The sequence below is a fragment of the Bombus huntii genome, chromosome 14 (assembly GCF_024542735.1).
Source record: "Bombus huntii isolate Logan2020A chromosome 14, iyBomHunt1.1, whole genome shotgun sequence".
Taxonomy (NCBI): Eukaryota; Metazoa; Arthropoda; class Insecta; order Hymenoptera; family Apidae; genus Bombus; species Bombus huntii.
Genome location: NC_066251.1, coordinates 2,500,357 through 2,527,817, shown reverse-complemented (window position 1 = coordinate 2,527,817; position 27,461 = coordinate 2,500,357). Strand labels below are relative to the sequence as shown.

The 27,461-nt window shown below is 34.5% G+C and overlaps 3 protein-coding genes across 7 annotated transcripts in view; 2 read left to right on the top strand and 1 right to left on the bottom strand.

The window, feature by feature from the left end:
• The window catches only part of LOC126873363 (protein gooseberry-neuro-like), a 30,772-nt gene extending 27,463 nt beyond the window's left edge, over positions 1-3,309 (top strand). The window contains exon 6 of the mRNA XM_050634152.1: positions 352-3,309. Within this exon, the coding sequence (XP_050490109.1) occupies positions 352-584 (233 nt within the window). The 3' untranslated portion in view covers positions 585-3,309. The remainder of the gene's footprint in view (positions 1-351) is intronic.
• Positions 2,140-25,853, bottom strand: LOC126873360 (neuropeptide-like 1). Of its 5 annotated transcripts, none has more exons than XM_050634145.1 (5): positions 25,704-25,853; positions 8,601-9,061; positions 7,432-8,198; positions 6,714-6,876; positions 2,140-4,495 (listed from the first exon to the last, which is right to left on the bottom strand). In XM_050634145.1, the coding sequence occupies exons 1-5, from the start codon at positions 25,776-25,778 to the stop codon at positions 4,288-4,290; spliced, it is 1,674 nt and encodes a 557-aa protein (XP_050490102.1). In that variant the 5' UTR covers positions 25,779-25,853; the 3' UTR covers positions 2,140-4,287. The 5 variants fall into 5 exon arrangements, with proteins under 5 accessions (XP_050490102.1, XP_050490103.1, XP_050490104.1 ...); XM_050634146.1 differs by having other exon boundaries at positions 6,714-6,870; XM_050634147.1 differs by having other exon boundaries at positions 8,616-9,061.
• The window catches only part of LOC126873358 (E3 ubiquitin-protein ligase TRIM71), a 51,242-nt gene continuing 36,615 nt past the window's right edge, over positions 12,835-27,461 (top strand). The window contains exons 1-2 of the mRNA XM_050634143.1: positions 12,835-13,001; positions 13,123-13,237. The gene's annotated coding sequence lies outside the window, so the exon portion shown is untranslated. The remainder of the gene's footprint in view (positions 13,002-13,122; positions 13,238-27,461) is intronic.

The window sequence follows — 27,461 nt, the reverse complement described above, 5'->3', positions numbered from 1 at the left end:
CTCGACAATTTCAGCTGCCCGGTACTTGAATCGCAATTGGTTTGGTTGGCTTGGGGCTGTAATGAATTGAAAAAATCGTTTACGGATAGTACATAGTGAGTAATACGTGGTGCGAAAATTAAAATCACAGCGAATTAGATACAATTTTTTGTGAAAACTTCCAATTTTTATTATCATCTTTTTCTGTGCACTTTTTATGATTGGTTGAACCACCTTCTTGGAAAAAGTGCAATACGTTTAACAAAAATTATAATTTATAAATTAATGTGTACAATCTTAAATCTGCTCGCATCCCGTGCAATTTTAATACTTGAGACACGATAATGAGCAACGACGATGACCCAATTTCAGGAAACACCGATTGGTCCAGGGCGCAACTCGGCTGGGGACAGTTCAATCACTTCCAAGGTGAATATACGTCGAGTCATTCGAGTCATCAACATTCCTCGCACGCGAGTCATGCTGGTACACCGTCTTCTGGTACCGGGAATTCTGCATCGGCAGCGGAGTGGTACGACCAGGGCTACGATTATTCCCAACACGCTCAGTTGAACTATCATCGAAGCGTGGGCGGCATATTTTAACGGACGATGATTGCATGGGCATTAGTAAAAGTCAGTTAGGTATCGATCGACGTTTTATTGCGCATTATGGGTTTCGCCTTCTGGAGAACTTTCCGGTTCTCCATCTTCTTCTTCAATAATCCCTGTGAGTTTAGCAAGTTTGCTTTGTCTTAACTTTAGACAGTCGAGATATCTGAGAAATATAAATAAGGAAAATGGATAAAAGTGGATTTAGATATGTTCTGCTTGTCTCTTGTGGTCTTCGAGTTATATTGTACATTTTGTAAATAATGCAAGATAGAATGCGGCATTTACACTGTTGGGCAAGAGTTTTAAATCGCTGTACATTCCAAAGAATGACAAAGCTTTCAACAGAGTTCTTAATGAAGAGTAAGCGACGTGGCAATATGTTGGCACAATACGCATTTTAGTGCTGTATTAATATAACATTAATTGTAATATAGTTAGCAAATCCTATACAAACTGCATAAGTCGTATGAGCATCAAAGAATAATCTGTAAAATATAGAAAGAAATTATTTATTAAATTAATAGTTGTTTTATTTAAAAAATTAATATTTTGTATTTAACATCGTCCCTAAATTAGAGAAAAAGTGTGGTATAGAAAACATTGAAACGTTTTCAGTACAGGAATGCAATCGTTTATTAATTAGATGAAGAATAAAAATTAATGTTTGTATCGAAAAATTTCGTAAAAATTTCGAGATGTGTCTATTTTCGTAAATAAATCGATATATTTTTATATTTTTATTATTATACATAAGACATACACACGGAATGTTTTTTCTAGATGTGCAAAGAAAATAATTCTTATCGAATCCTTTCTTCTCTAAACATCCTTTACATTTTACGCCATTCTTCCCCCATATGAAATTCAAATTTTTTTGAGGCGGATAACCTAAATTGTAGAACAAAATATAAAGTTGCTTAACGATTAAAATTAAGGTAAGTTTCCATTCTTATTCGTAACCGTGATTACAACTGAAACAATTGCACAAAATCTACGTAAGTAAATATCTTCATAAAATAAACAAATTTATTTTACAAAGAAAGTGTAGCTCTACCATTCTACCGCTACGATATCTTTAGTCTTCTTAAATCCTATTCAAGTAGGCCACATGAATCACGTATGCTGCAGAAATGGATCAGCTCGTTATTCATACAGCGGAATTATTTAACAATGATTAAATACGGAAGTAACACAATACGAGAATAAGGTGCACATAATTTAGCAAAAATTATGTACCACCCGAGACATTTATTACACTTGCAACATCATGAAACGAGTTAATCTCCCTTAGGAGATTACTTTTAAAGTACTACGACATATCTTGAATACAGGGCGATTTAAAGAAAAGGAAAAGCCGTAAAATAGTATTCTCATAAATACGAAACATGATTCTGCCATAAATATACGAATCAACTGCATATTTAAAATAAAGAAAACACGATCTGCTATAATTAAAATAAATGAATTTTACATGAACGTATTTGACCGTAGGAAAGTACCGAAAAGAAAGGAAGAGATATCAATTGATGATACGACAAACAAGATCTTTATTTCATCGTTTATTATTATCGTTTTATTGTCATCTCGTTTACTCGTTATTGTCTAGACAAACACATTGATACATTCTCATAAAATCGAAGGCGATCGAACAACGATACACGCTATCCGCATTAGTGATAAATCGTTGATATCGATCGACTTGTAATTACCACAATTCTTCCAGAGACCGCGCTTTTACATTTAACATACACGTATTACACAATGATCTATCGATAAGTACTGAAACATGTATCATGAACAAAAAGAAAGCTGAATTTTGCGTTATTACTATCGAGCCTGCAAGCCCTCAGCGCTATAAGATTTACACCGACTACTATTATACGTCGAAGATCGCGTCACGGCTTCCTGCATTTTTTCTTCTATTTGCGATCGTGAACCGCGGCTGTAGAAATATCGAATGAAAACTTCGAAAAGAATCTCCAACTTGCTCGGTGAACATCTCTCAATCGAACGATGAAATCCTTTCGGATACGGAAATGCTTCAAACCATCGAGTAATTCTATCTGATTGTTCGTTTCACTTACTACCATACGAATACATCTGTATTTTCGAAGTAAATGCACTGAACGTAAATAATGAAAACTAATGTTGTGTAAAACTGCTCGTTAAAAAAAAACAGTATGTGAAAAGTTTTAGATAGAATTTGTGAGCAATTTAGTAAATAATTTGAAAAAAAATCCTAAATATTATTAAGATATATTTTACGTTGCAAAACAGATGTATCTAACGATAAGCAAGGTAGCTTCGCGAATCAGATCAGACATTAAGATTATTATTTTTAATATAACGTTATTGTCGCTGGTTATCGTCTAATTACATTAATTTTGGAGAAAAATATTTCTGAGAAAGTTTCTTGATGTTAATAGAAGTCGCAGGAGACATTAAAAGGTACACGTGATATGTTTAACCTAACCTAAACAGCATGAGAAATTAGTACGAAAGTAAAGAGTCGAGATTAGGTAAATATTATTAGAGCAACATACAATTTTCTAATATTTCTGGTAATTACACTTGCACGCCGTTAACATTACTCAGAAAGTAAATAAAATTCCTGCAAATGATAAGTATCTGTGCTGCCGTACAAGAAGGGGCCATTCGTTCTGTGTAAACATAATTTCTTTGTAGACTATAAAATACTAGACTAATAAAGCTACATGATCGAATGTGATATAAATTACTGCAATAATTGGTGTTTGCTAATCTATTAGCAACGTTTCGTAAAGAATTGAACGTCGCTCTGAATTGCTGCTATTTTCGTATTGACTGCTATTTTCCCTTAAACGTACGCTTAGAGTATTAAGTTAGTAAGCACTAAATTAAATACAGTATATAAAGTCGTTACATGTATATATATATAAAACAGTACGTGTCAGACTATACCTCGATAGGAAGCGTAAATAATTCACTTTATAAAATCTTCGGTTGCTAGTGAAAATTAACAATACTGTAATAGTTAGTCAATACTTCGAGCTAGTTAAACATTGATAGCCGTTTGAAGCACGAAAAAGCTTTTAAATGTAGCATTCCGTAATAATAAATACAGTACCAGTCATCCATCGCATATAATAGTTCTGCAAGTATCCACAGATTTGAGCTTCCATCGTTTAATCTCAACCGATACATTTGGATCGTAAGTAATCGCAACAGATTCCGCTAGATTGTTTAATTTTAGACTATCTTGTATTCTATCTCTTATATGAAAAGTAAAATAGAATAAAAATTAAACTCGAACATAAAAATTAAATAACTTAATGCAAATTCATTTACGATTCGATACCAGTTGAGAATTAAATCTACTTATTTCCCTGAATCTTTAGAAATGATTTTCATTCAGTAGTTCGTCAAAAACAAGCAATAACGCGCCCCATATACTTTTACTTGCCAAACACGATGATTCGAAAAGACATTTACCAGTGCCAGATAACTTCAAAATCAAGAGGAAAGTTACCAGCTAATAATCTCGTACCAGTTACAGATAAATATCGAAAGTTCTTCGAAAATAAATCTCGTTTCTCAAAGTATTTACGTATTTATAATCGTTATTCAATTTCAGAGATGTACGAGCGAAAGTATGAACAGAATGACTAATTCATCGATATTTATCGTGTGATATATAAGTAAAAAAAAAGACTATTTATGACGATTTGGATCGCAACGAGTAAGGAAGTTTTTCATGGAAATAATTATCCGTAGTCGGTAAGACGAGAAACCTTTTGAAGCCGTGTCGACAATCCCCATGCAAGGCTTGAACGGAGTGTTTCCTTGATTTGAAGTTAGGTCTTAGCGACCTTGTCGACGAGTTGGCGGAGTAGTCGGACGGGGGCCCATCTGCGGGATTCTCCCTAAAATACATGATTCAAAATTCGTGTCAAATCGCGAAACTATGTTTTCTCTAGTTACACTGCAAGTTACTAGTCTATATAGCACATATAGTCTACATAGAGTCATCGTTATTACGCTACACAGCGCTTAAACACTGATATCACTAAATACAGACTACGGTCACAAAAATGATACAAGCGAGTAGGAGGTGATTCCTTGCGTACAAATAAATCAAAAGTGGCAAATAAGTATTATCGAGAGATACTACTTATGCGATGTCTATCGCGTCTATTGTCTAAATGCTATAACAATAGTAATATGTACGCAAGAAATTTCCAAGAAAGTTTATTTTACACTTTTGATTTAGTTTCGCATGAGGCATTACTTCCTGTCCAAACGTATCATTTTATCGACTGCGTCTCGTGTAACTGCCATATCTAAGGAAAAAACGAACACAATGGTAGGTCTTCGTTATGTTTGCATAACAGCTTGTGCCATCTATTAATTAGTCTCTGCATAAAAAATTCTACAGATATAAGCTTACAAAACACTCAAGTTGTTCGTTGATAGAAACGAAATTTCGATGAGCGAAGAAATTTGGCAGCAAAACACATATCTAATATTCAACACGTAACTACTTAACAGCAAAGACAGAGCAATGTTTTAGCGATAGAACTTCGAAATGTTAGTAAAATCTCAAATACGCATCCGTATGAAATAACCTTAACACACTTTCCGAAACAAAAAAAAATAAAAAAAAGAGAGAAACATAAATTTTCTATTCGTAATAAAACATTGTCTGCCTACAGAATAAAGGACAAAGAATAGGGTAATCTATTGTGGTACCTATACTCGTTTCTTCTTCGACTAAAAGGAACATCGACAAGATCAAAACGTTACTTACACTTTACGATTTTAGAAAACGAGAAAGCGCTAAAATAAATACACATTGTAAATCAAATATATTCTCGTCGAAGTCACGTAAAAAGGTATGTTCTGCTTTTACAATATCCATCCTTTCCATTTTCCTGTGAAATTAATGTATCGATTATAAATCACCAATTATAGGTTAATACGAATCGAAGTTAGAAACGCTCGTTCAGATAGATGACCCTGTATACTGTATAGATATAGCAACGATAATTTAACAAAGGGCAACTCTAAAACTATGATCAAAGAACTACCTATTGACTATCGAGTAATAATGTTGTTATATCCCAGCCAATCTAAAACATCTACCACATCAGCGCTGTAAATTGGCCGTAGCACCGAGTACACAGTTCCATAACATCGATAAGTGCACCACATTGAAACACCTACATTGCAGTTGCTACTTAACTACCGTGAACGGTCCACGTGGAAGTAGAAGAAGTAGAAGCGGAGGATGGTATATCGGCGAACGTTTGGCGTAATATGGTCATCGCGTTTTCTACGATCCGCAGAATCTCCCTCTGCGAAATACTCGAATATTCCCGATGACTCGACGACTTGTTTCCCAACGATCGTTCTTTCGTTCCATTCTTTCTACACTTTTATTCGGCCGTAGACGTTCGCGACAGCATGACGAGGGGAGAATGGAGGACAGTACAAAGAGAAAGACGGAGAAAGACAACGACACAAAGAGACATAGGAGAGATATAGAGTAATTCAAAAAATACGATGGACCATCGGGAGAGACGAACCAGGTATTTCTCAAACTATCTGTTAAACTATCCGTCAGCTCCGCTTTGTTGTATAATGGGACGCGTCTGCAGATTTTCATTCATCGTATCTCTATAAAATTTTGTCAAAGCTCGATATTTCGTTATCTGATAAGACTAAGAATTATGGAATTGGTACGAATCTATTATTAGAGGAACTGCTTACATCGTGTTTGTAAAAGAATCTTTAACTACGTTTATTCGATCTACGATGATGATTTCAGAGCCAACTTAGGAAATCGATTTGATAAGATAATATAGCTATCGTTAAACCAATCCCTCGTAAAAGCGAGGAAGGAATCGGATCACAAGCCCAAATTTTGTACAGCTGCAAATTTTCTCCATCTGCGTATGAATATATCGTGTAGTTACACGAAGATACATGAAGTTTAGAAAAAATTATTCGCTATACGGGGAGGTGTAATATCCAGTAAATCTTTTAAAATACATAAGTTTGAGATGTTTCTTTAACAACGAGGTCCATCTCTTCCGGAATTGCCCTAGAACGACGGAGCAGGTGAGAACCTAATGGTCTGACCTGCCATTCGGATACCGAAGTGAGCGCGAAAATCGCGCGACCCTCAAAGATGGAAGCCAACCAAGACGTGCCAGGGCCCCGATGTGTCTTTTACTCGCTTGAAACGTTTCCGGGTAGCCGAACTGGTCTACCTCTGGCTGCATCTCCGGTGCAGAACCTGTTTCTGACATTCACAGATAGCGCTCGATTTACGCTCGATCTCTGACTTTCACGTTCAACTACGTGGTTGACATGTCCATTCCCGACGACATGAAATACACTCGCTCGAACGGGTCGAGGTCTACTTTTATCGGGCTCTGAGTGCACAAGGATGCTTACGAGGGACATAGCGTGTCGTATTGCTGTTATTCGGTTGAAAAGTTAATTAATCTAGTCTGTCGTAAGGATGGAATGGACTATTTAATGGAAAAAGATAGGAAATTGCTATTTGGTGTTTGAGAAACTATTTCTATTCTTAACACTTTGTTCAGCTATTTTTCGAAAATACGAGTTGACGCGAATCATTTTCTCTGTTTAAAGTAATTGTTAAATTACTTGACATATTAATACGGATAATCTAGATTTTTCTTTTAAAGAAAAAGAAAATAATAAATTTCGCTCGAAGAATCAACAATCTCATCTTTCCACAAAGAGTTTCCTGGATACTCGAATCGAATTACAATTTTCACCCCCTAAACTTCCAACTTATTCCACAAAGAAGCAAATACATTTTACTCACCCATGAACCTCTTCTCTGCGTTCGGGTACTGTCCACTGAGCGCCTCCATCATCTCTTCGTAATCAAAACCGTTCGTATTTTGCATAACAGGCAGAGGATACTCGTCGGAGAAGTCAATCTGTCTCTTGGGTCTCCTAATGTTCGAATCGATTTTCGTCAAGGAATCGTTCAACTTTTCCTCCGCAGTCTCGTAATCGTTTCTCTGACTTTGTTCCAGGTTACTCAGCTCCTGAAGATCTAACAGGTCGTTTCTCGCATTCGTTTCGTCCACCATCGATCTACCATGGCGGGAAAGAGCTCTCAGGATCACGCTTCCGGGCAAGAAAATTCCTCTCTTCAATGAAACTGGCCAAGCGGAATTTTTCGCCAGAGAAGCGATGCTTCTCTGGTTTCTAGCGGGAAAATCGCCTGTTCTGGCCAAGGAACCGACGTATCTTTTCCCATAAGGGAGTCCGTAGTCTCTGGCTACGGATGCCACGTTCCTTTTCCCGTTTTGAGGTAGAGTGAACGTTCTCGCCAAGGAAGCGACGTTCCTTTTTCCATTGTAAGGCAAAGTAGATTCCCGGTTGTTACTCTTGCTCTGGTCGTAGTCACGAACCAGGGACGCGATATTACGTCTACCAGGTGGCAACGCGAAATCCCGAGCTAATGCGCCGACATTTCGTTTTTCCATCTGGAAGTCTCGTGCGAAGGCCTGCAAATCTGAACGACCGCCAGAGAGGAGATAATCACGGGAGATTCCTGCGTCGTTTTGTCCTGGTTGCTCGCTGTTTGGAAAACGTTCAGTGAAGATTAACTCCGATTTTGTACATTGTGAAATTCCTGACTTTTGGTTCATTCCGTTTATTTTTCGAATAACAAACGCTAAACAATTGATCAAAACTTCTAGGGGATTATTTATCCTTATTCTGATTTTCTAATTTCTGTTGTATTTTTCAAAGTACTTTCTCAACGATTAACTAGTTTCATTCTTTTTCAGATTCACAAGAATTACTATCAGTTCTGGATTTAAACATTCTTGAAATGTAACAACACCAAGTTATTGTAGTCTCTTCATTTGCGATTTCGTTCAAAATAATTTATGCATTAAGAAATGGAATAGCAGATATTAAGACAAAGGACAGAACAAAATTTAGGATAGAACAAACTAATGCTAAATACATACGTACTAAATACGATTGTACCTGGAAATTGCAGCCCTCTTTTCTTCGTCATCTTCGTTTTCAGCAATACGATCCTGGATACTAATCGGTAGATCATCGTTTTTGGCCAACGTTGCGAGGCCTCTTTTCTGAGATTCAAGCAGGAACTCCCTCGCATCCATCTCGTCGCTATCGTCGAGCAAACGTCCTAGGAGATCCGGTAACTTCTGTGTTCTTCCATTGAGAATAATACTGAGATCCTTCAATAGTTGCAAATAAACGCGACCAGGTACGCAGATCTCCGTGTCGTCAGCCTCCTCGGTTAAAGCTCTCAGATGCGCCATGTCGTTACGACTTTTTGCATCCTGAGTTATTCTCGCTGTTCTAGAATAGGCGGCTAAATTCGAGCTGACTTCCGGATGACGCAACAGAGCCAGGAAGGCTGCTTTTGGCATGCATTGAGTGTTATCTTCATCCTGGCATGTCACCTGTAAATTTAAAACAGCGTTTGTTGAGCTCGATGGATTTGTTGGGAAGATAACTGTTTAAATACCTCTCCAATGGAAACTAAGTGGAAGTGGAAATTCAATGTCTTCTCGCGATAGAAATCAATTTTGATATAAATGTTAAAGCGTCGAAAAGGATAGTTTAATTTGTGGCGGCACGGGCCACGGAACTTTTCAACGGCTCCGGATGCAAAACGCGACGCCGCCAAAGCGCAACACCGACGTGCCCAATGTACCATCGATATCTTCACACTCTTTCCGCCGAATTCTCGGAAGAGCATACACGTGCCAGCACTGGCGGCACATCTAATGAATGCACGCTATTGGGGGATATCGATGGGCTACGAAGGGAAGAATCTGCGCGATCCGAAACAAAAGAGCAGGCAGTCTGTCTTGCGCCATTAAATGTGTAACTCCTCGGTACTATTTGCATAGCAACGCGTCGAATGATCTCTCGGTGTCTATCGTTATTTGTTAGTTGTTACCAGTTGTCTGTTAAGTGTAATCGTTAATTGTTAATTGTTAACTCTGATTGTTGATTAGTTCTAAATAAACTATTGTTCGTTAAAAACACCAAGAGTAGTTCCTTACGCACCTATCACCATACCACCTCAAATTAAACTATGCTTATCAAATAACACTAGAGCAATAATTTGTTCTATCTATTGTGTCTTGGTAAGAATATGTTCGTTGTTCTCCAACATTTTTATACTTGGACCTGTCTCGAACAAGGAAATGACTGTTTTAATTGGAAACTTAAAAAGCTATTTTATCTTTCAGCATTAAAGATTTATATTGTGCGCCTATGTATCGTCGATAATTCTTTAAAATCAATTTTCTCGATAGGGAACCTTATAACAGGCAAGATTGATACTACTACGTAAAGTATAATAAGAAAATCCCGTTCACGATTATTCCATTATTACCTCGCCTTCGTTTATATCGGTTATAAGTAGTTGTAGCTTCAATATCGACGCTAATATGTATCGATTTTGCAGATATTGTAAATTGTTAGGAATATCGTATACCTTCTTAATCATCAAAAGAAAGCAAAATTAAATTCTAAGATCATTGTATAGGTGAAAATAATTCTTGATTTTATAGCGTACCGAATAACATTTCCGTATTTAAATTTTAAATAATGAATTGATTAGTTGCACAACTGTGATTAATCAACCTTGAATAAACTGTGTATTCAATTTATTTCCAGCAAAGCCTGGTGTTTCAGATATTCCATAGACTGTACTATCGTTTTTGGAATTTATCAATAGCTTTCATAAAGTCAAAGAATTTATCAATCCATTCGAATCGAGAGTCAGTTTTGAACTCTGGCCATTGGTTTGATTAGAAGCAGGCAACCATTTCGACATGACAAATAAAGCAATTGTTGTAAACAAATTCTGATATATTATTCAAGAAGATTAGTTTAATCGCACATACAAAATTGGAAAAATCAGTCCATTATAAAACCGCATAATAACATGTATAACGTGTTACTGAAAGCTTATTTTACGCTTGGTATCGCATGAACGATCTATCTTGGGAAACTAAATAATTTCTAACTGGATAACGGATATCCATAATATGCATAAAGATTGCCCGAGTAAACCTCGTATTTTATGCAGTGCAGCTAGAAAAGTTTGCGACCGTTTATTCGATGAGAGGAAAACTTGGATTTTTTAACGGAAAAAATATGAATAAGTGATACTTCCAACAAGAGAAAGTTCAGTCCTTAGAAGACAAAATTCTGCCTTTATATGTTTCTTTCTCAAGCGTGCAAAAGAAGATAAATATTGTTTGAGAAGAAAGCAGATTGTTTTACTCCAACAAAATAAAGGTATCATAAACTATTATAACAGAACATTTGCTACAGTATCGTCGCTCCTCCTACTCTGAAATTATTTCGCTTTTACCTTCCAATCGTCATAGCTTGAATGTGAATACAATTTGTATTCTACACCCACACAGGCTAAATTTAATTATATAGTTTTAAGGGCCACTATTCAAATACGCAAGCAAATTAATATGAGGTGGAATATTGGAATAAGATGGAAACACGAAAACTTAAACTTGAATTTATTGCGATAAAATAACGTCGCACAAGCGAGACGAAAATTGTAGAAATTATATTTCGTTGGTGTAGCATAAAACTTTCGAGACGAATATTCTCGATGTAATTAATTAACGAAGAAATAAATTAAACAGTTGACACACGTTCGTGAACTTGGCAAGTGTCATAATCTGACATTTAATATTTGATGGAACGCTACAGGAAAAAAGGCCAAGGAATCAGCGAGAATTTTTCAATTCTAATTCATAGTCGAAACGAGGAAATTAATTAATCGGCGCGCGCGTGATGCGTGAAATAGTGGACAGATGCGTCGTAATTAAACAGGTTCGTCTTATCATCAAAAATTAATTTGGTTTGTTACTAATTAAAGAACATATCATTTGAACGCAGATTTCATCATGCACGATGCTATTCTGTTATTTACGTGAGATTGATTACATAAATAATATTTTGTGGAAAATTTAAAATAAATGGTTAGCTAAAATTCCAAAAAGTTTTACATATGTATGTAATATGATATATATATATATATATAATGTATATATATCATAATATGTATGTACAGTTTTCTATGGTAAGTTTTTAAATATTTTCGTGAGTCAGAATATATTCTCACGCATTGTATCTGAGGAATTTACTAATTTGTATGCTATATGATATGTTCTAGCATCTTCCAAGAATTCGTCGGTTCGAATACGTTCGACTTCCCGCGAAGCTAAACATCCCCACCCCAATACGAATGTTAGACGAAACCACACGCGGGCATCATTCGATTGTCGAAAATCGTGGCGTCAAGACGTATCGATCGACGCTTGAGATCATTAACTACGTAATACATTTCCAATGCTATTCTTCTACGTTTATATGCTACTATTAGGTTTGTTTTATTAATACGCATTCATTTATTAATTTATTGAACATTATTGTAACAAAATTAAATATACTGTCAAGTTCTTTTTTGTTTTTTATTCTTTGATTGTACATTTGACTATTATAGTTATCAATAGCTCGTACTATTTACTTTTGAGACAGATTTTGTACTCGTATATTGTTTCGTTTCAATATAATTGGTTTTCGTATTGTACATTTGTTTCCATTCGCACAGATTATTGGTTAATAGAGAGATCGACATGAAAGAAACAGGAATTCAAAATATAGAGGCTGTGATAATTAACGTTTAATTTGGCGGAAGCAGTCTTCTCGTGTTCATATTGCTCTCCGGATTACTGGTAATATTTAGTTATTAATACAATTATTCATTCCATGATACATAACTTTATAACGTATAATTGATATGTCATAGCTGAATAATGGATAATCTATAGCTTGTTAAGAATACTAAGATGAAATTATAAAAGATTATAAAAATTAATTTGCTATTACGAGTATATTAAATTATTTGTCTGTCCCAAATAAATTAAAGCAGAAGATTTCACACGAGATTCTAAACAGTTCAACAGAGTAGATTTGCTTAGCAAATGTCTGAGCTTAAACTAGATACACTAGATTTCGTTATATTCGCTAGAAATTGAAATAACTAACATTCTAAATTGAGCTCAGTTTACAGATTAGAAAAAAAGGACCATGGGCTTCCAACTTATACCTTGCGAACGAATTTTCTATAGTAGCGTCATCTCCTGACTTTTTTAAATATGTAACTTTTATTATTCTCATAAAGAGGTCGTTATTACACCGGGATCACTTTTGATATGCAACACAATCGACACTGTTTTTAAAAACAATTTGTAATATTTCACATTTTCTTAAAGGTTTTTTTACAACCTCCACTTTTTCCCGTTCTCTGGAGAGGATCTAATCTGTAATTAAATGAGTGCTTCAAAAGCCAAGAATGTAAGTAACTTGCATGTTGTATTTCAATTCTAAAAAGATCAACTTCTCTCATTATTTCGCATATTCCAAATAATTAACACTGCCTTTAATAATAATTTATGATATTCGTGTTTTGTTAAAGATTTTTCACAATCTCTACTTCCACCATGGGACTCGACGGTTTTTACTTGATAACCGCTTTTCAGATGACTTTTCGTATATCACACCATCGATAACAACGAACTTCACGTCTAATCGTAAGTCGCATGCATTTCTGTACCTCCTGTCAGTCAATCATGTCGTAGGATGAAAGATTCGATTCGACACGAGTGACTGGTAGTATTACATAGAAATTAAAAAAATTTTAGAATTTAAGATGAGATTGACGATTGATATTTTATATTAATTTGAGTATCTCGGATTGAAAATATGTTTACCATAATAAACTTTTAAAATGAAAATTAATATACTGCGCAAGGAACTTCGCGACAAGCAAATTTCGGAATCAAAGAAACAAGATTCGAACATTGCTCTTGTTATTTTATTTACATTAATATTTAGCTTTGAATAAAATATTTTATTATTGCATCTGATATTTGCATTGAGTCTTAAACAATTTTTTAATAAATATATTTGTCGTTAATTTTTTCAACGTTTCCATCTTTTTGACAGGAAACTTGAATTAGATTTACAATTAGGTGAGATACACTAGCAGATATCTTTAAGTAGAATTAAATCTACAATTAAATAGGATGTTTTTAAATGAAATTAAATTTGTGATTTGGCTATTTTTAAGTTAAATTAAAAAGTATCGCTTCTTATCAGAATAATATTTAAATAAGGTAATGTAAAGTAGAAAATAAATGAGTGATGAAGTTGAGTTCAGTGTGAGGCCAGTTCTTAAAAGACATATTTCACTTCTTCTCTATTCTAAACTTTTTTCTGCATTCTAGATTTTCATGCGAATAAAAATGTTAAATATTAAAGGAAAATTTCAGACAAAGAGAAATATTATTTGATAATTCATTTGGATGTTCGTATTTCATCCGATCAAGATCCATTTAATTAATAGTAAGGTTTTCTCAGAACCTGTCAAATCAGGTACGATAAGCATGTTCTCTAATTTTACATATTCTATTGAGCAAACTAGTTTAACAAAGCTCAGTAACACTAATCCAACCTCATAATCGTGAACAATGTAAATACGTCTATTATTTAAAACATTTAAAACTTAATACACGAAAAGAATGTGCAAAACATTAAGGTGACATAATATATCTACCTCCAATATTAAAATAAAATAAATTTCTGTCAGTTTAGTCGATATAATATCCTTGTTAAATTCGTTTTGGTTTACTTCTGCAAACTTTCTGCCAACTTTCTGCAAATTTGTTGCATGTATCCTATTGCTGTCGTGGTAGTACTAATATCCATTTGTCGAGAAAGTACTTGAGAAATATAATAACGGAAGATGATATTTGCGTACTATATTTAATTATATTTAATTGTGAGGGAAACAGTGAAATAAACACACGTAACTTCACGCCTTCTGGCAGGTGCAGACATTTTATGAAGTTGGGACAAATGTCGAGGACGTTAACTGCGTATCGTGAAACTAAACAGCAATTTCGTGCAGCCGAGTTGCTCGATATTACACGAACTTCATTATACGCCAACCCACAATGAAGCAAAAGTATTTATCACACTAAAAGTATGAGAAATCGACGACAAGATGATAATTCATAGCAAAATCTATTCGAAATTAGTTACATAACGTTCTTACTATATCTTTTTTAATAGTAAAACACATAACATATTGTATATTCTCATATCAATATTTAAAGTTAATAGTTTACATTCAGATTTATTCCAATTATTATTAAATAAAAATTGAAATGTTATTCGCGGATTAAACAAAAAGAAAAACAACTGTTCTACCTTCGTTCTATTTTAATTGCTCGTTTATTTGTTTATCAGAATAAAATTATCGCAAATACTTCAGTTCATTGATTTAGATATCATTTCAAAAACAAACATATTGCAATTAAAATACGCATTAGGAAAATAAAATAAAAAGTAAAAAATGGAAAATTTCTACCGTGTAATTCAAATGGAATTCATCTGTCAATTTCCTTTATTTTTTAAGTGACGATCAGTTCTCGGAAAGCTTAATTTTCTTTCAACTCTTATCTTGCTACTGTTTGCCGTGGATTATTTTCAATGGTCTTTCACGCAGCATTGTTCTTGATTGTATTTTCTGATCTCTCACTTGACTTACATTTCAATGAAAGACTGTCAGTCTTGAATTGCTAACAAATCATTATTGTTCCTTAAAATACTGAACGCATACTTCTAGTAAAGCTTACGATTAATTTTCCAGATCTAAATCCACAAAATTACCTACTAGAATTTCTTGATGGCTCGTAACGTCGAATAACGAAGATGTGATCATTTTATTATAGTAGATGTATTTTAATAATTCAGTACAATTATTCTCTTTCCGTCATTTGTAACAAGCATACTTCACCTTATTAGCTGCGCATTGTTACACGACCAATATAAATAATTAAAAACCTCGTCAATATCTTACGAAACTTAAACAAGTTATGCATAATGCATATCAATGAATTCGCTGCATATCAAACGAATATTCTATGCATCTGATACACTATGCAATGCTATTGAAATGTTGATCTCCTCTCTATGCCACATTTTACGTACCTATCTGATTAGCCGAAACACAGTATCGAATTTGCCGTGTTTCAAAATCAATTCTCATCGGTAAACATGAATTTCAAACTTAAGAGCGAGGTAGCAGATTCACATAAATACCAGAGTACAAATTCACATAAATACTAGAGTACCAGAGTAGAAACGTTTTAACTTGAGAAGCAAATTCTAAATTCTAATATATTTTCGTTTACTTAAGAATTATCATGCGTATCATATGCACGTCATTTTGACAATATTAAGGGGAAACCAACCACTGTTGACGTTAGCTTGCAGTAGGTATTGTCGCCGATAATCAAGAGCGTGTCTCATTAAATCTACCCTCGTCTCACCCCTTTTCTTCGTACACGTTTAACAACGTTGCCCTTGGTCACGTAGATTAAATTGCATTCCTAAAGCGACGCTCGACTGGCATTTAAAAGTTAAACGAATATTTCAACGAATTACCTAATTAAACCACCATATAATAACTTAAGCGCAACTGTGTATTTTGTAATTGTGCTTTAAGCTATTGTCTTTGCAATTTAGTCCAATTCCACGAAGTAGCTTCATTACTGTTCAACAGATTACGTCGCGTCATGTTCATTATTCGACTCTTGTAGATAACAGAACACACAATTTTGAGTATTCGTTATAACAGTCCGATATTTCTCCGCGAATATTTATACTTTTATATTTTTATGAAATATGAGTTATTAAAGATTTTAAGAATAATATTTTAAAAATAGTATTAAAAATAAAATTGCATAAGTTGGTCACAAAGGGTTTCGCAAAATTTATTACAAGCCTCGTATTCATCTCGTCAAAGTCAACAAGAATCTATACAGCCCTAATATTTCGTGTATTTAGAAATGACAAGAATGTCAATTCATCAAAGAGCGAAATTCTAAAGCGCGTTCTTTGAATGTCTAAACCCCAAAGACGATGACTCCTTACTTTTCAATCTCGTTTCAACAGGATAAACTTTTAAAGTTTCTGTAATTTCGTGGCTTGCCCCTGAGTTATTTCAGTCACCGGGTTTCTCGTTCCGTTACATAAATCAAGAACGATCTCAGAGAAAGCCCGGCAAAATTAACCGAGCGAAAATCATCCCTGTCAAAGGAAACAGCCAATTCCATTGATCGAGATATATTTATTTTCCTTGGGAAAGAAGAATTAAACTGAATTTCTCTTATCTGTTTTATTTTTATATATCGTAACGAAAATAAATCCATCAAAGTAATAATAATTAAAAAAATAAATTATGTGTGGGTTCCAGTAGCTATTTTTACACGGTTCTGTTTAAATGACTTTTTATCAACTTTTTTCATACTACGAGAGACAAAAAGCTTATTATCATTTATTATTTGGGTAATAGGCGGATTACAAATATAAGTAAGAATATAGAGAGACGAAAGTTACTTTTACCTTATTACGTGGGAATATTAATTATCAGAAAGTATCATTATTAATTTATTTATATAAGTATTGCCATGTCTGCATTGAGAATTTCTCATTGCCTACTCCTTAAGATCTCAGAAATCGTAAAATACAAAAAGTACAGAAATAAAAATAATAAAGCATTTTTAAATCACCAAGGAAGTTGTATCGCAAGTTGATCCATTCGTAAAATTTTAAATTGGTTCCGAAGTCGGTATGGATTTCGCGGTATGAAACTTGTCCGATTAGAATTTACCGACAGAGGGACAGGAAATCGTTTGGACAACTGAAGCGACAAGTGACAAAGCGTTTTCCAATTTACCAGAACGAGTTTCGATAACAGCCACTCGAGAGACATAGTTCCTTCCTTCGTAGAAGAAACTGCGCAAACATTTCGCATCCTCCGCGCGCGTCTTTTTTTTTTACGTGCAATTGCATATATTCTACGTGTGTAACTGTCTCTCTATTTTACCGACTTGCGAGCATTTCGTATCGCAACTTATCACGTGGTCTCGAAATCGTTCGAAGAATACGCCTATCGCAAATCGATTTAATACTCCTGTAAACCTGCAACCCGCCTATCGACTCTGTAATATTGCGAATGAGATTATGCTCGACACGGGTGAAATAAGATCGTGTCAATGATATGTAAAGAAAGAGGATTTCTTTCATGTTATTCCTTATTAAATTACGCGAGAATTTTCCGTGACATTAGAAGATTTATTTATAAAAATGAATATATAAAATGCGTAGAAGTGTAAGAAAAAGATTCTTACAGATATTTAGTTCTATGCTATGTAACTTAATTTTATTTGTTTTCAAATTAAAATATAATTTCTAAATTGTGGATGTTTCTTTTTGGAACGATCAAAATTGCAAAAATGTACAGATTGATGTAGAAAAATATATAAAATATCCAAAGTATGGCACTCGTCGTAATAGTCGAGAGGAATTTTTATTTAAGTTTTACATAATAGTAGCAGCAGCAGAGTTTATTTTTAGCCTAGCGGAATAAAAAGAACTCGATTCATAATTATCTTCTGTATCGCTTTGCATTCTCACTTAGTCATCTATACGCACGTCCATTCGTTCACAGACACAATCTTATTTTACCCTTATTTTCCTATTACATATTATCTATTGTCTATCATCTGTCTAACTATTAACCATATTGTATATTATACAATATTTCCCAAAATATAGCTTCTGTATAACTTCCCTTCTTTTCATTTAGAATATAACAAATGATAGGAACAAAATGTTATAAATAAAATATATTAATCATGACTATAGGGACGCCGCGTGTTGTCACCTGATGTGAATCGTATTGCTCTTGTATCGTGATTTATTCTTGTCACTTGCACCAACCTCACAGACTAACCGAGAAAATATCGACAAAATCGTTTGAATAACGTTCCTCACAGTAACATATGTGCACGTATAATTAAAGACCTATCAGCCAAATTTCTATGCTTCGACAAATATTTTAAACTGTAGTCTGATAACGTCCCATGCAAATACTACAGAAGATTGGCGTTCGTATTTCTTCCCTCACAGAAATTAATCTTTGTCCTCTAATTAATTACTAGCTTGCGTGTATTTAATTAAAATCGAATTACACACAGTTACAGTAGCATTTTTCATCGTTTTTACGATTACAGGTATTGAATTTTAAAACTCTGTGCGGTAGTCAATTTTCTAAAAATAATGTCATAACTTTTTTGTTTTTTTGTTTTTTTGTTTTTTTTTTTGGAAGAAAAGTTAATTATCCCGCTCACGTTTCTTATGAGAAATATCTTAAATTTTCCGAGGCTGGACACATACTTTAATTTCATAAGAGCTAACTCGAAAGATTTCGATCGGACACTACAGTTGCTGAAATTTTTAAAACGTACCGATCTCTTGCAAATATTAAAAAAGCTCAGTTTATAATTCTACCTGATAGTAATAGCGATTATTGATAATCTATAACCTGTTATAGTGATTGATGCGGCTGTAAACGACGAGTTAGAAAAATACATGAAAGTGAATTGTCTAAAAGCAATTTTCCAAATCTTGCCGATCGACAAATCGCAAACAAGACAACGAATAAAGAACGTTCGATGCAAATAATCTACTTCCGCAAGGCAATTTGCCAATTCCCCCGCTAACGAGCTCCGATCCTAGTCCATCATCGTTCCCAAACATGTTCAAAATCACAATGGTTAAAGATGGAAATATCATTCGTTATGTTTCACTCAACAGGGTTTCATCAAGGTTTCCACGCGAATCACATTTCTCCGCTTATCGCATGTAAACCGACAGTGACGTTTGCAAAGGGGAAAAAAAAGGATCAGCTGAAAGGAAGGGATGGATCATGGATGACGACGTAGCAAGGACAGGTCCGCACCTTCAATGGTTGCTCGTTCGTGCGAAAACCCCACGGACGAAAAGCACGACGAGCCAGTTTCGCACATAATCCGGCGAAAGAGATGTGACCTTTTCGTTATCGTTTGATTCCCGGAACACGACAGTCGAGGTCAACGAGAATCTGCTCAGTTGGACCATTTTCGGCACTCCGGTACATGGCGAGGGTTGCTTCGTGGAAAATATTTCCGCTCACCGGAAATCGTAAATCGTCCGATACGCGGAATACCGACTCCAATATGCGCAAAGCTCGACGAAATCACTGTGACATGGAATTTCGAAGAAATTGTTCTACGCGATTTTGAACGGGCTAAAAGTGATGTAGATTAATGGCAGCAGCCCTCGAGTGGGTGGAAGCAAATGTTCCAATGAAAAGGTCATTCGAATTCGGTTTTATTCTTATTGTAACGCGCTTGTCATTATTTATGATTTAGTTATTTCGATGAAAGATCCGGGAAAAAGGAATTGCGATTATTTGGTGGGAAACCGTTTGGAAGTAAGATTGATCGTTTTGGGATACGAAAATAATTTTGGATGTGAGCGTAGACGTGAACAATTATTAGATACTATGATTGATTAACCGGTAAAATTGCAATTCGTTTGCGAAATTTTTATACCGAAGTTTTGATCTAGTTTTGATCGAATTGTTTGGCTCTTAAACGATGTTAGAAAAGACAATTATTATCCAACATATCTGACGACAGTTGCGCGCATAAAAATTCATCTAGATCGCCGACTTTAATTAACTTGTCCACTATTGACTTCCAATCGATATTCATATGATATTTCTCGTTTAGAAAATACATTCCGAATCTATCGGTATACTTCTGCTTTTTTCCACAATATTGGATTTTATTCTTATTCGTTTCTATTCATTCTTAATGACAAAAGCTGCTAATGGAATTTATAGAAAATATTCTTACGCGCATGCATTACCAACTGTGAAATATGCGTTTAAGTTAAACAATTAAATTGTTATTCAAGTACTCGAGTAGATGTTACGCTAGTTGCCACCGGTAGCATTATCTTTGATCAACCATGTTTTCAAATGTGTATTCCACTCTCTTGTGGACTCTCATCGCGCTTTCACGAGACGGAAATTACTGATGGTCGATAAAAGCCAGCGCGATGTCTTGAAGAAGGTCCCCATCGCGGATCACACTTGAATTTGCACTTTGATAAACTTCGTATGCTTTACCATTTCCCGTGCGAATGCCAAATGTTCTGGATTGTGTGTCGTGAAATGTCGGTCGGTAGTAACTACGTATTTATAACATCTGAATATTTGCTGGTAGATAGCACGAAAAGTTTGCAAGAAGAGGTTTGAGAATTTTGAGAAACTTGAAGAAAAGAATATTCTGTTTCGCTTAATCTTTCGTATTGCGAGTATCTTTACGACAAAACTAATTGATCTCTGTGAGAAAAGTAAACGAGCATTTGGTGTTTTCTATTCGCAAATTTAAGAAATTGGACGAAATATATAATTTTAATTGTTGATTCTTTGACTTAACTTTAAAAAACATACTTTAACTTTGAAAAACGTACATCTTTATCGAGTTCGATCTTCTCAAAAGCAGAACTTCGTTTCACTAACTTTTTGTCCATAATGTCGAACAGATCTATCGTTTCGTTATACAGTAATTTTTCCATCGAATTATAATGTCGTTCGCGTCTCGAAACCAATAAGATTACTCAATTAAAATCAATCCACGACACACGATTCAATAGAACGTTTGTTAAACATGAGATGGCAACTATGAAATAGTAGAAAATATAATGAAAACCAGATTCAGCTAATGATCGAATGACTAGTGAACACGTTGTCCCGGTTTATTTCCAAAGGATATTCGGAATGTAAATGAAGCTGGGCGCGTGTCATCCACAGGTCGCGGTGAATAAAAGAGACAATGAATAACCACTCTCGAAAACTAATTAAATTTCCTGCAAGGATAACGCGTTTCCTTGCTGGCAATTGCCCCTGCTCGACGCGTAAAACGAGCAAGAACGATAGTAAAACTACCTCGAACGATACCTATTTACGCTATTTTTCCTATTAATTGCGCAATGAATATAATACATTACCACGGAAGCACATTTTTACTGAATCGATTATTTGGCGTACAGTAAGAAAATAATAACAAGAAGGTAAATAATTTTGAAATAACAACGAGACTCTGTTACAAAGGTTAAAAATAATGTTCTCTAGAGGATGATCTTTTCTTTGATACTATTAATATCAGTTAATATGAAAGAATCGATAGAAGAGAAACTAAACAACTCCGAGAGAAAAGGTACAGGTAAAGGATAAATTGGACATGAAGAACAAGATGATGCAGAAATAAAGATGCTTGCCGATGGCCTTAGAGAACTTTAAGACGAATCAGCGACAATATCGACGTTCTATACAAATTTGCACGGTGAAATTAAAAAACTTGCTGCATCGAGAAAGTTGTCGCGATCTTGGGAAAATTTCGCTACTTTGTGACAAATAAAACTTGGCGATGAATGGAGTTGGGAATTGCCTAGAGTAAAGAACAATGGCGTTCTCGAATGGACCATTGTGTAAGAAATCGATAGCTTTTTACTATTTCTTTTTATCTCGTAATCACAGTGAAATTATACGCGTGTTACATCACGCCTTTAGAAAAGTCTTCTTTTCTTATGTCCATGAATAAAAATAGGTATTCTAGACACAGGGTATATTAGAAATTATTTATATGCGAAAATGGATAGAATTGTTCGTGGGAAAGTAAATTGGAAATGGCAATTTTTAACTACGAGACTTTGTTTTCGAGGAAACCGACCGAAGCGTCGAAGAACAGTCTCGTCGTAAGCGATTTGTTCAAATTTATGAAACTTTTTACTTAACACGATGTTAAAGTTTTAAATACGTGTTCGAGAACTTGTCGCGGTGTAACTTCTTACGCAAAAAGGAGAAAAAGTCCGAGTATAGTATCTTAATTAATTTTATGTAAAATTGTAAGTTTCATTCGAATTCTGACTACACGAACTTATACATTATCTCAAATTAACAAAGTATCGATGTAGCGTCGTAGAAAGATTGATAGAAGGAGCGTACAGTTTAAAAATTCAAAATACTTTATATAATTTCCTTTCTATCGTAAATAATTATTTCATTGAAAACACGTGCATCCTTCAACAAGTATACTGCTCGTTATTTAGTAAAAGATCGCATAAAAATATCGCGCAATATCTATAATTCATATTCTTTATGATCGATCGATTTAGTTACGTGATCTTTATTGTACACCATCCAAACATCGATGGTCATGATTTACGCCCTCGAGCATCGAATAAATGATTCTGACGATGATTAAAAACCGTGGATTTTTCGGACGATAGGTACCACGCTTCTATCTGTTTTCTTTCACACGTGTAGCTAATATTTGTCCCTTCTTTTTCATCGTATAGATGACATAGATTTTGATTAAAAACGTATTGCATGATCTGTTATAATTTAATCTCGAAGAAAGTAGTAGATTTTTAAAACCGATTTTTACTTCCATATCTGCTGACCGATTGTATTTTATTGATACAACGAACTACTGATTTCGCATTTACGAATTATTAATTTCTTCTTTCATGTTAAATTAACGCAATGGCAAAAATGATAATATAATGGAGAATAGATAGTATTTAATTTACGCATTTTTTATTTGAAATCAAATTTCCGTATATCGAAGAATAAGACTGTTGGTATCGTTCATGAATAAGATAAAGATATGTACGTAGCATTATTGGTTTCTCCCATTTATCAGAACACGTCAAATTGACACAAGGAAACGAGGGTTAGATTCATATATAAGGAGAAGGCAACATAAATATTTGCGGAAAAAATTGCACATTTATATGATACATGTATATGATACATGATACTTAACGTTTTATATCGAATCAGTTATAAGAAAAATTGCAACAAATGTTTATGCAATTAAATCGTTCGGTGTTTTCATCGAATGTATGTTTCTATATTTCTAAAATGAATTAATCTTTTAATTAGAATAATTAAAGAAATTTTTAGGTCACATCAAAGATTACTTGTAATTTCTCGAGTAAAATGAATCTCTATACTTTATCCGTGTTATCCATCGTTTTATCTCCCTTGAAACGTGCCTTTTATTACTCAGATCGGATCACAGAAAAACTTGCGAATTAAACCCTTCGGCAAAGAAACGCACTAATTAATGAAGCTTTTTAAGGAAATGATATTCCGAATATTCAATGAATCTTATAATGCCAATTATGACGTACGGTTATCAAGCATTCTATCACCAAAGAATCGATCGATTTATTAAAAGATTTCCATACTCGCTTACTGTTGCCAATCCAATATAATATTTTTCCCATGACGTTTGGACAATTTTCGTAGAAAAATATGTCGCATGATTTCAATTAGGCGTTAAATTAATATTATAAGAATGTGTTAGAATTATTTAGGAATCGTATAGATTTTGAAAGTGCAGTTATTGCTAGATTTATATGCTGCGATTAGAACAATTGCGAATCAGTGAACTGTATTGCGATTCACAATCTATCAACGTAATAATAATCTATTATAGTCGATATCAATCATCTTAACCCCCGTATCAATGTTATAGTATATCAATTGACATGTTAACTATGTATATGCTTGCCATCATAATCATGAGGAATGATTACTATCAAGTTTCTGCGATTTCTTCCCAAATGGTGAACTATCTAATCAACCAGATATAATATAATTTCAATTAAAAATGAAAAATTCTTTAATCGATCGCTGTGGCAAGAGGGAAATCGTTCACGCGGACAAGTCGGAATAAGATTACCAATTTTCAACTACGGAATTTAATTATTACCAGAACATGCGATTCGATCTCTATAGTTCCGTATTTCGAGCGCTAATCCATTTGATCAAGATATTCCCTTTGTTGCGAAATTGGGATCGCATTTTGAGAGCGTTAATTACCCAACCATCAAATTTCAAGCGATCTAAAATTTTTAATAAGCACTGGTACTCTATGAAGAAGTTCTCGTGTTCTGTACGCTCGTTAATTTCAACGTTTCCGAATCATTTGAATAATTATTTCTTTCTCTTTGTTATTAATTTCTATAAAAGATATATTTGTATAAAAGATGTAACTCAAAAACATTGGAAAAATTGTGTTGCATAAAAATAACAAATTTCTTGAAAGTATGTAAACTTCTGAATTAATTTAATACAAAATTAAATAAATGTATATTAACGTACGTATTGATAATTTATTTTACAAGTAAAAATTGTTATTTTAGCGAATCTTTTCCACTAATGTCCGATATTCGAAGAATTATTAAATTCTATTGAATATTTTGAAATATAGTTTTTTGCGATCTTTTAAATTTTCGTTTAACGTTGCAGTTCGTTAAATATTATTCGCTCTTAACGATTATGTTACTTCTACAAAATTCTTTTCCCAGCATATTTCTACAGAATTTGATTTTTCCTGAATCGTAATAATTCTAAAAATTTGTTTATTCCCGTAATGTTACCACTACATTAATAAAGTAGCAAAATGCAACAAGAATGTTGAAACTATGTCATTGTATCTTATAGAAGAAAAAAGTGAAAATATGTTTTATTAAATTTTACAAGAAAAATATGAAAGTCCCTTTATGAACCTTGCGTAAATGAAATTTTTTACTCCACAAATAAAAATCGCAGCACGCAATCAGCTTAAGGTATTCCTTTCTGAGTCTGAAAGGATACGTTACCTTAAGAAATTGAAAAATTAGAAAATTGCTAGCCATCAAAATATCGCGTAAAAGATCCGCTTTAAAATCCAACAAACCCATGGTTACGTTTATTGCCATTTTTTAACTGAACACATTTGCGTTACTTTACGATCTTCGTTCGATTAAACCACACTAGAACGATTACAAACCCCATCGTGGACAAACTAACGAACGAGAATACCAAAGAAGCTACCAACGACTCTACATATTCCGTTCGTAACGAAATCCCAGTAACTTTACAGTGACTTCGTCTTTCTCTCAATTTCTCGCAACTTTGCTCGCCACCTGACGCTAAACACGTACAAAAAGAAAAGTTGCCCGCTAAGTACCTTAAGTAAGTACTTTGCGACGAAACGACCGAATGGCACGGAGTAGAAAGAGGAAAAATCATAAACTCACCAAAGGAAGACGGATCTCGTTGACGACGAAGATGTAGAGCAAGAGGCTGACAAGGTGGTTTCCGGTCAGACCCATTTCGTAAACTTTGTCACAGTGTCCTTCCAACGCGGTTCGCCAAATCTGAATACCGGCTATGTACGCGGCCGCTTCCTTATATAGGGTACATTTCACCCCGCGCAGGCGTTCCATCCCCCATAGAGCACACCTACACCCGATGGTACACGCTGTACACACACCATCGCTGAGAATTTCTGTTGGTGGATCACGCAATATGCGTAGATCTCCTGTACCGTGTACACCTCGTCCTCCTCCGATGGACCACTTTGAAAAGGAAAAACGGATAAAAAAAAAAGAGAGTGGGAGAGAGAGAGAGAGAGAGAGAGAAGAGACTAGAAAGAGGGGGAGCTAAATCGAGACGAAGAAAAAAGAAAGAGACACGACGTGATTTTTTAACTACGACTCGGTTAATATGCCCGTGGATTATTGCGTGTCGACGGGAAAACGCGATGACTCGGTTGCTCGAACGAGGAAAAACTTCCTGCGGAAACTTTATTGGCACTTTTGACTTCTCTTTCGCCTTTCTTTTTATTTTTAGTCCTGTTTATTTTTATTTCGCGTGTTTTTTTTTATCCGCCGATGAATAGCTCATTGATTCCCTCGTCGAAGAAGCGGACACATTGTAGCGAGTCGCATTGTCAGCGACACTTGATAATTGAATCGAGGACAAAGACCTTCTGTGACTTTATTTGAGGAACTGTGCAGGATAGGTATACCGAGGTTGTTCCGAGGGGAAATGCGAAAGCTGTCGGTAACTTTTCGCGGTTTTATTTTCGAGTTCGCTTGGGGTTTGAAACTGTCTGAAATTAGCTTCTGATGCTCCTTTAAGGGAAAAGGGGAATAGATGGTAAAGGGAAGGGAATCGCGGTGAAATGGTTGTATAATTAACAGGCATGAAAACGTAATCTTTCGTGGAAATTTTTCGGTCCGTTTTTATCTTCGTGCGCCGAAATTTCGATGTATGCAACGCAGCTATCTGTGCGGAAACGTGTAAAGGACGTGAAAATGCGGATGATAATTTTCATTTAAAAAACACTGTTTTAAAGTATCCTTATTTTTACTTTTTATCACAAAGTTCATGTTCGATTTTTGAAACATTGAAAACGTCAAACTACGATGGAATAACATTTTTAATAAAATACATCCAAAGAATTCTGTACAAAGCGTATAATCAACCATTAATTATAATGCACCGTTTAAGTCAGCTATTAAACACCGTGTCAAATTTAAATCCTATTGAAATTTAGTTTAATATCGTATAACGATACTCAGTCGCATTTATCAAACGTGTACTAAATCTGACGTAACGGAATAATTGTAATAATGTAAAATTTGCAGTAATTATCGAAGATTACTATTTTATTTAATTATGTTTCATATCCGAATAAATAGAGAATTCGCCAAAATTAATATCGAATAAACAAATGAACATCAAGTTGTTTAATGACTATTAATGGAAAAGAGCACGAACCGAACATTCTCTTGGTAAAATAATAAACAAAGGAATAACTTGAAAACGAACGAATTTTATGCAATATCCCTCTGAAACTCTGATCCAAAAGCATATAGCAGTTTATACAGTCACGGTATATCTTTCCTCGAACTGGCCTGTATAAATCGTACCTATTTTTTCACTTTTTAAATTGTTTATTCTATGTATCTTTATATCAGAGTAATTTAAACGATTTTATAAATCCCTCG

Bases quoted from the DNA above. Each gene is read 5' to 3' on its own strand.
- LOC126873360 (XM_050634145.1), bottom strand. From the start codon at position 25,778: ATGGGTCTGACCGGAAACCACCTTGTCAGCCTCTTGCTCTACATCTTC. The intron at 6,877-7,431 runs GTGAGTAAAATG...TGTGAATGTCAG, and splicing joins CGCAGAGAAGAGGTTCATGG to AAACAGGTTCTGCACCGGAG. The intron at 4,496-6,713 runs GTCAGACCATTA...CATGTATTTTAG, and splicing joins CTTCGGTATCCGAATGGCAG to GGAGAATCCCGCAGATGGGC.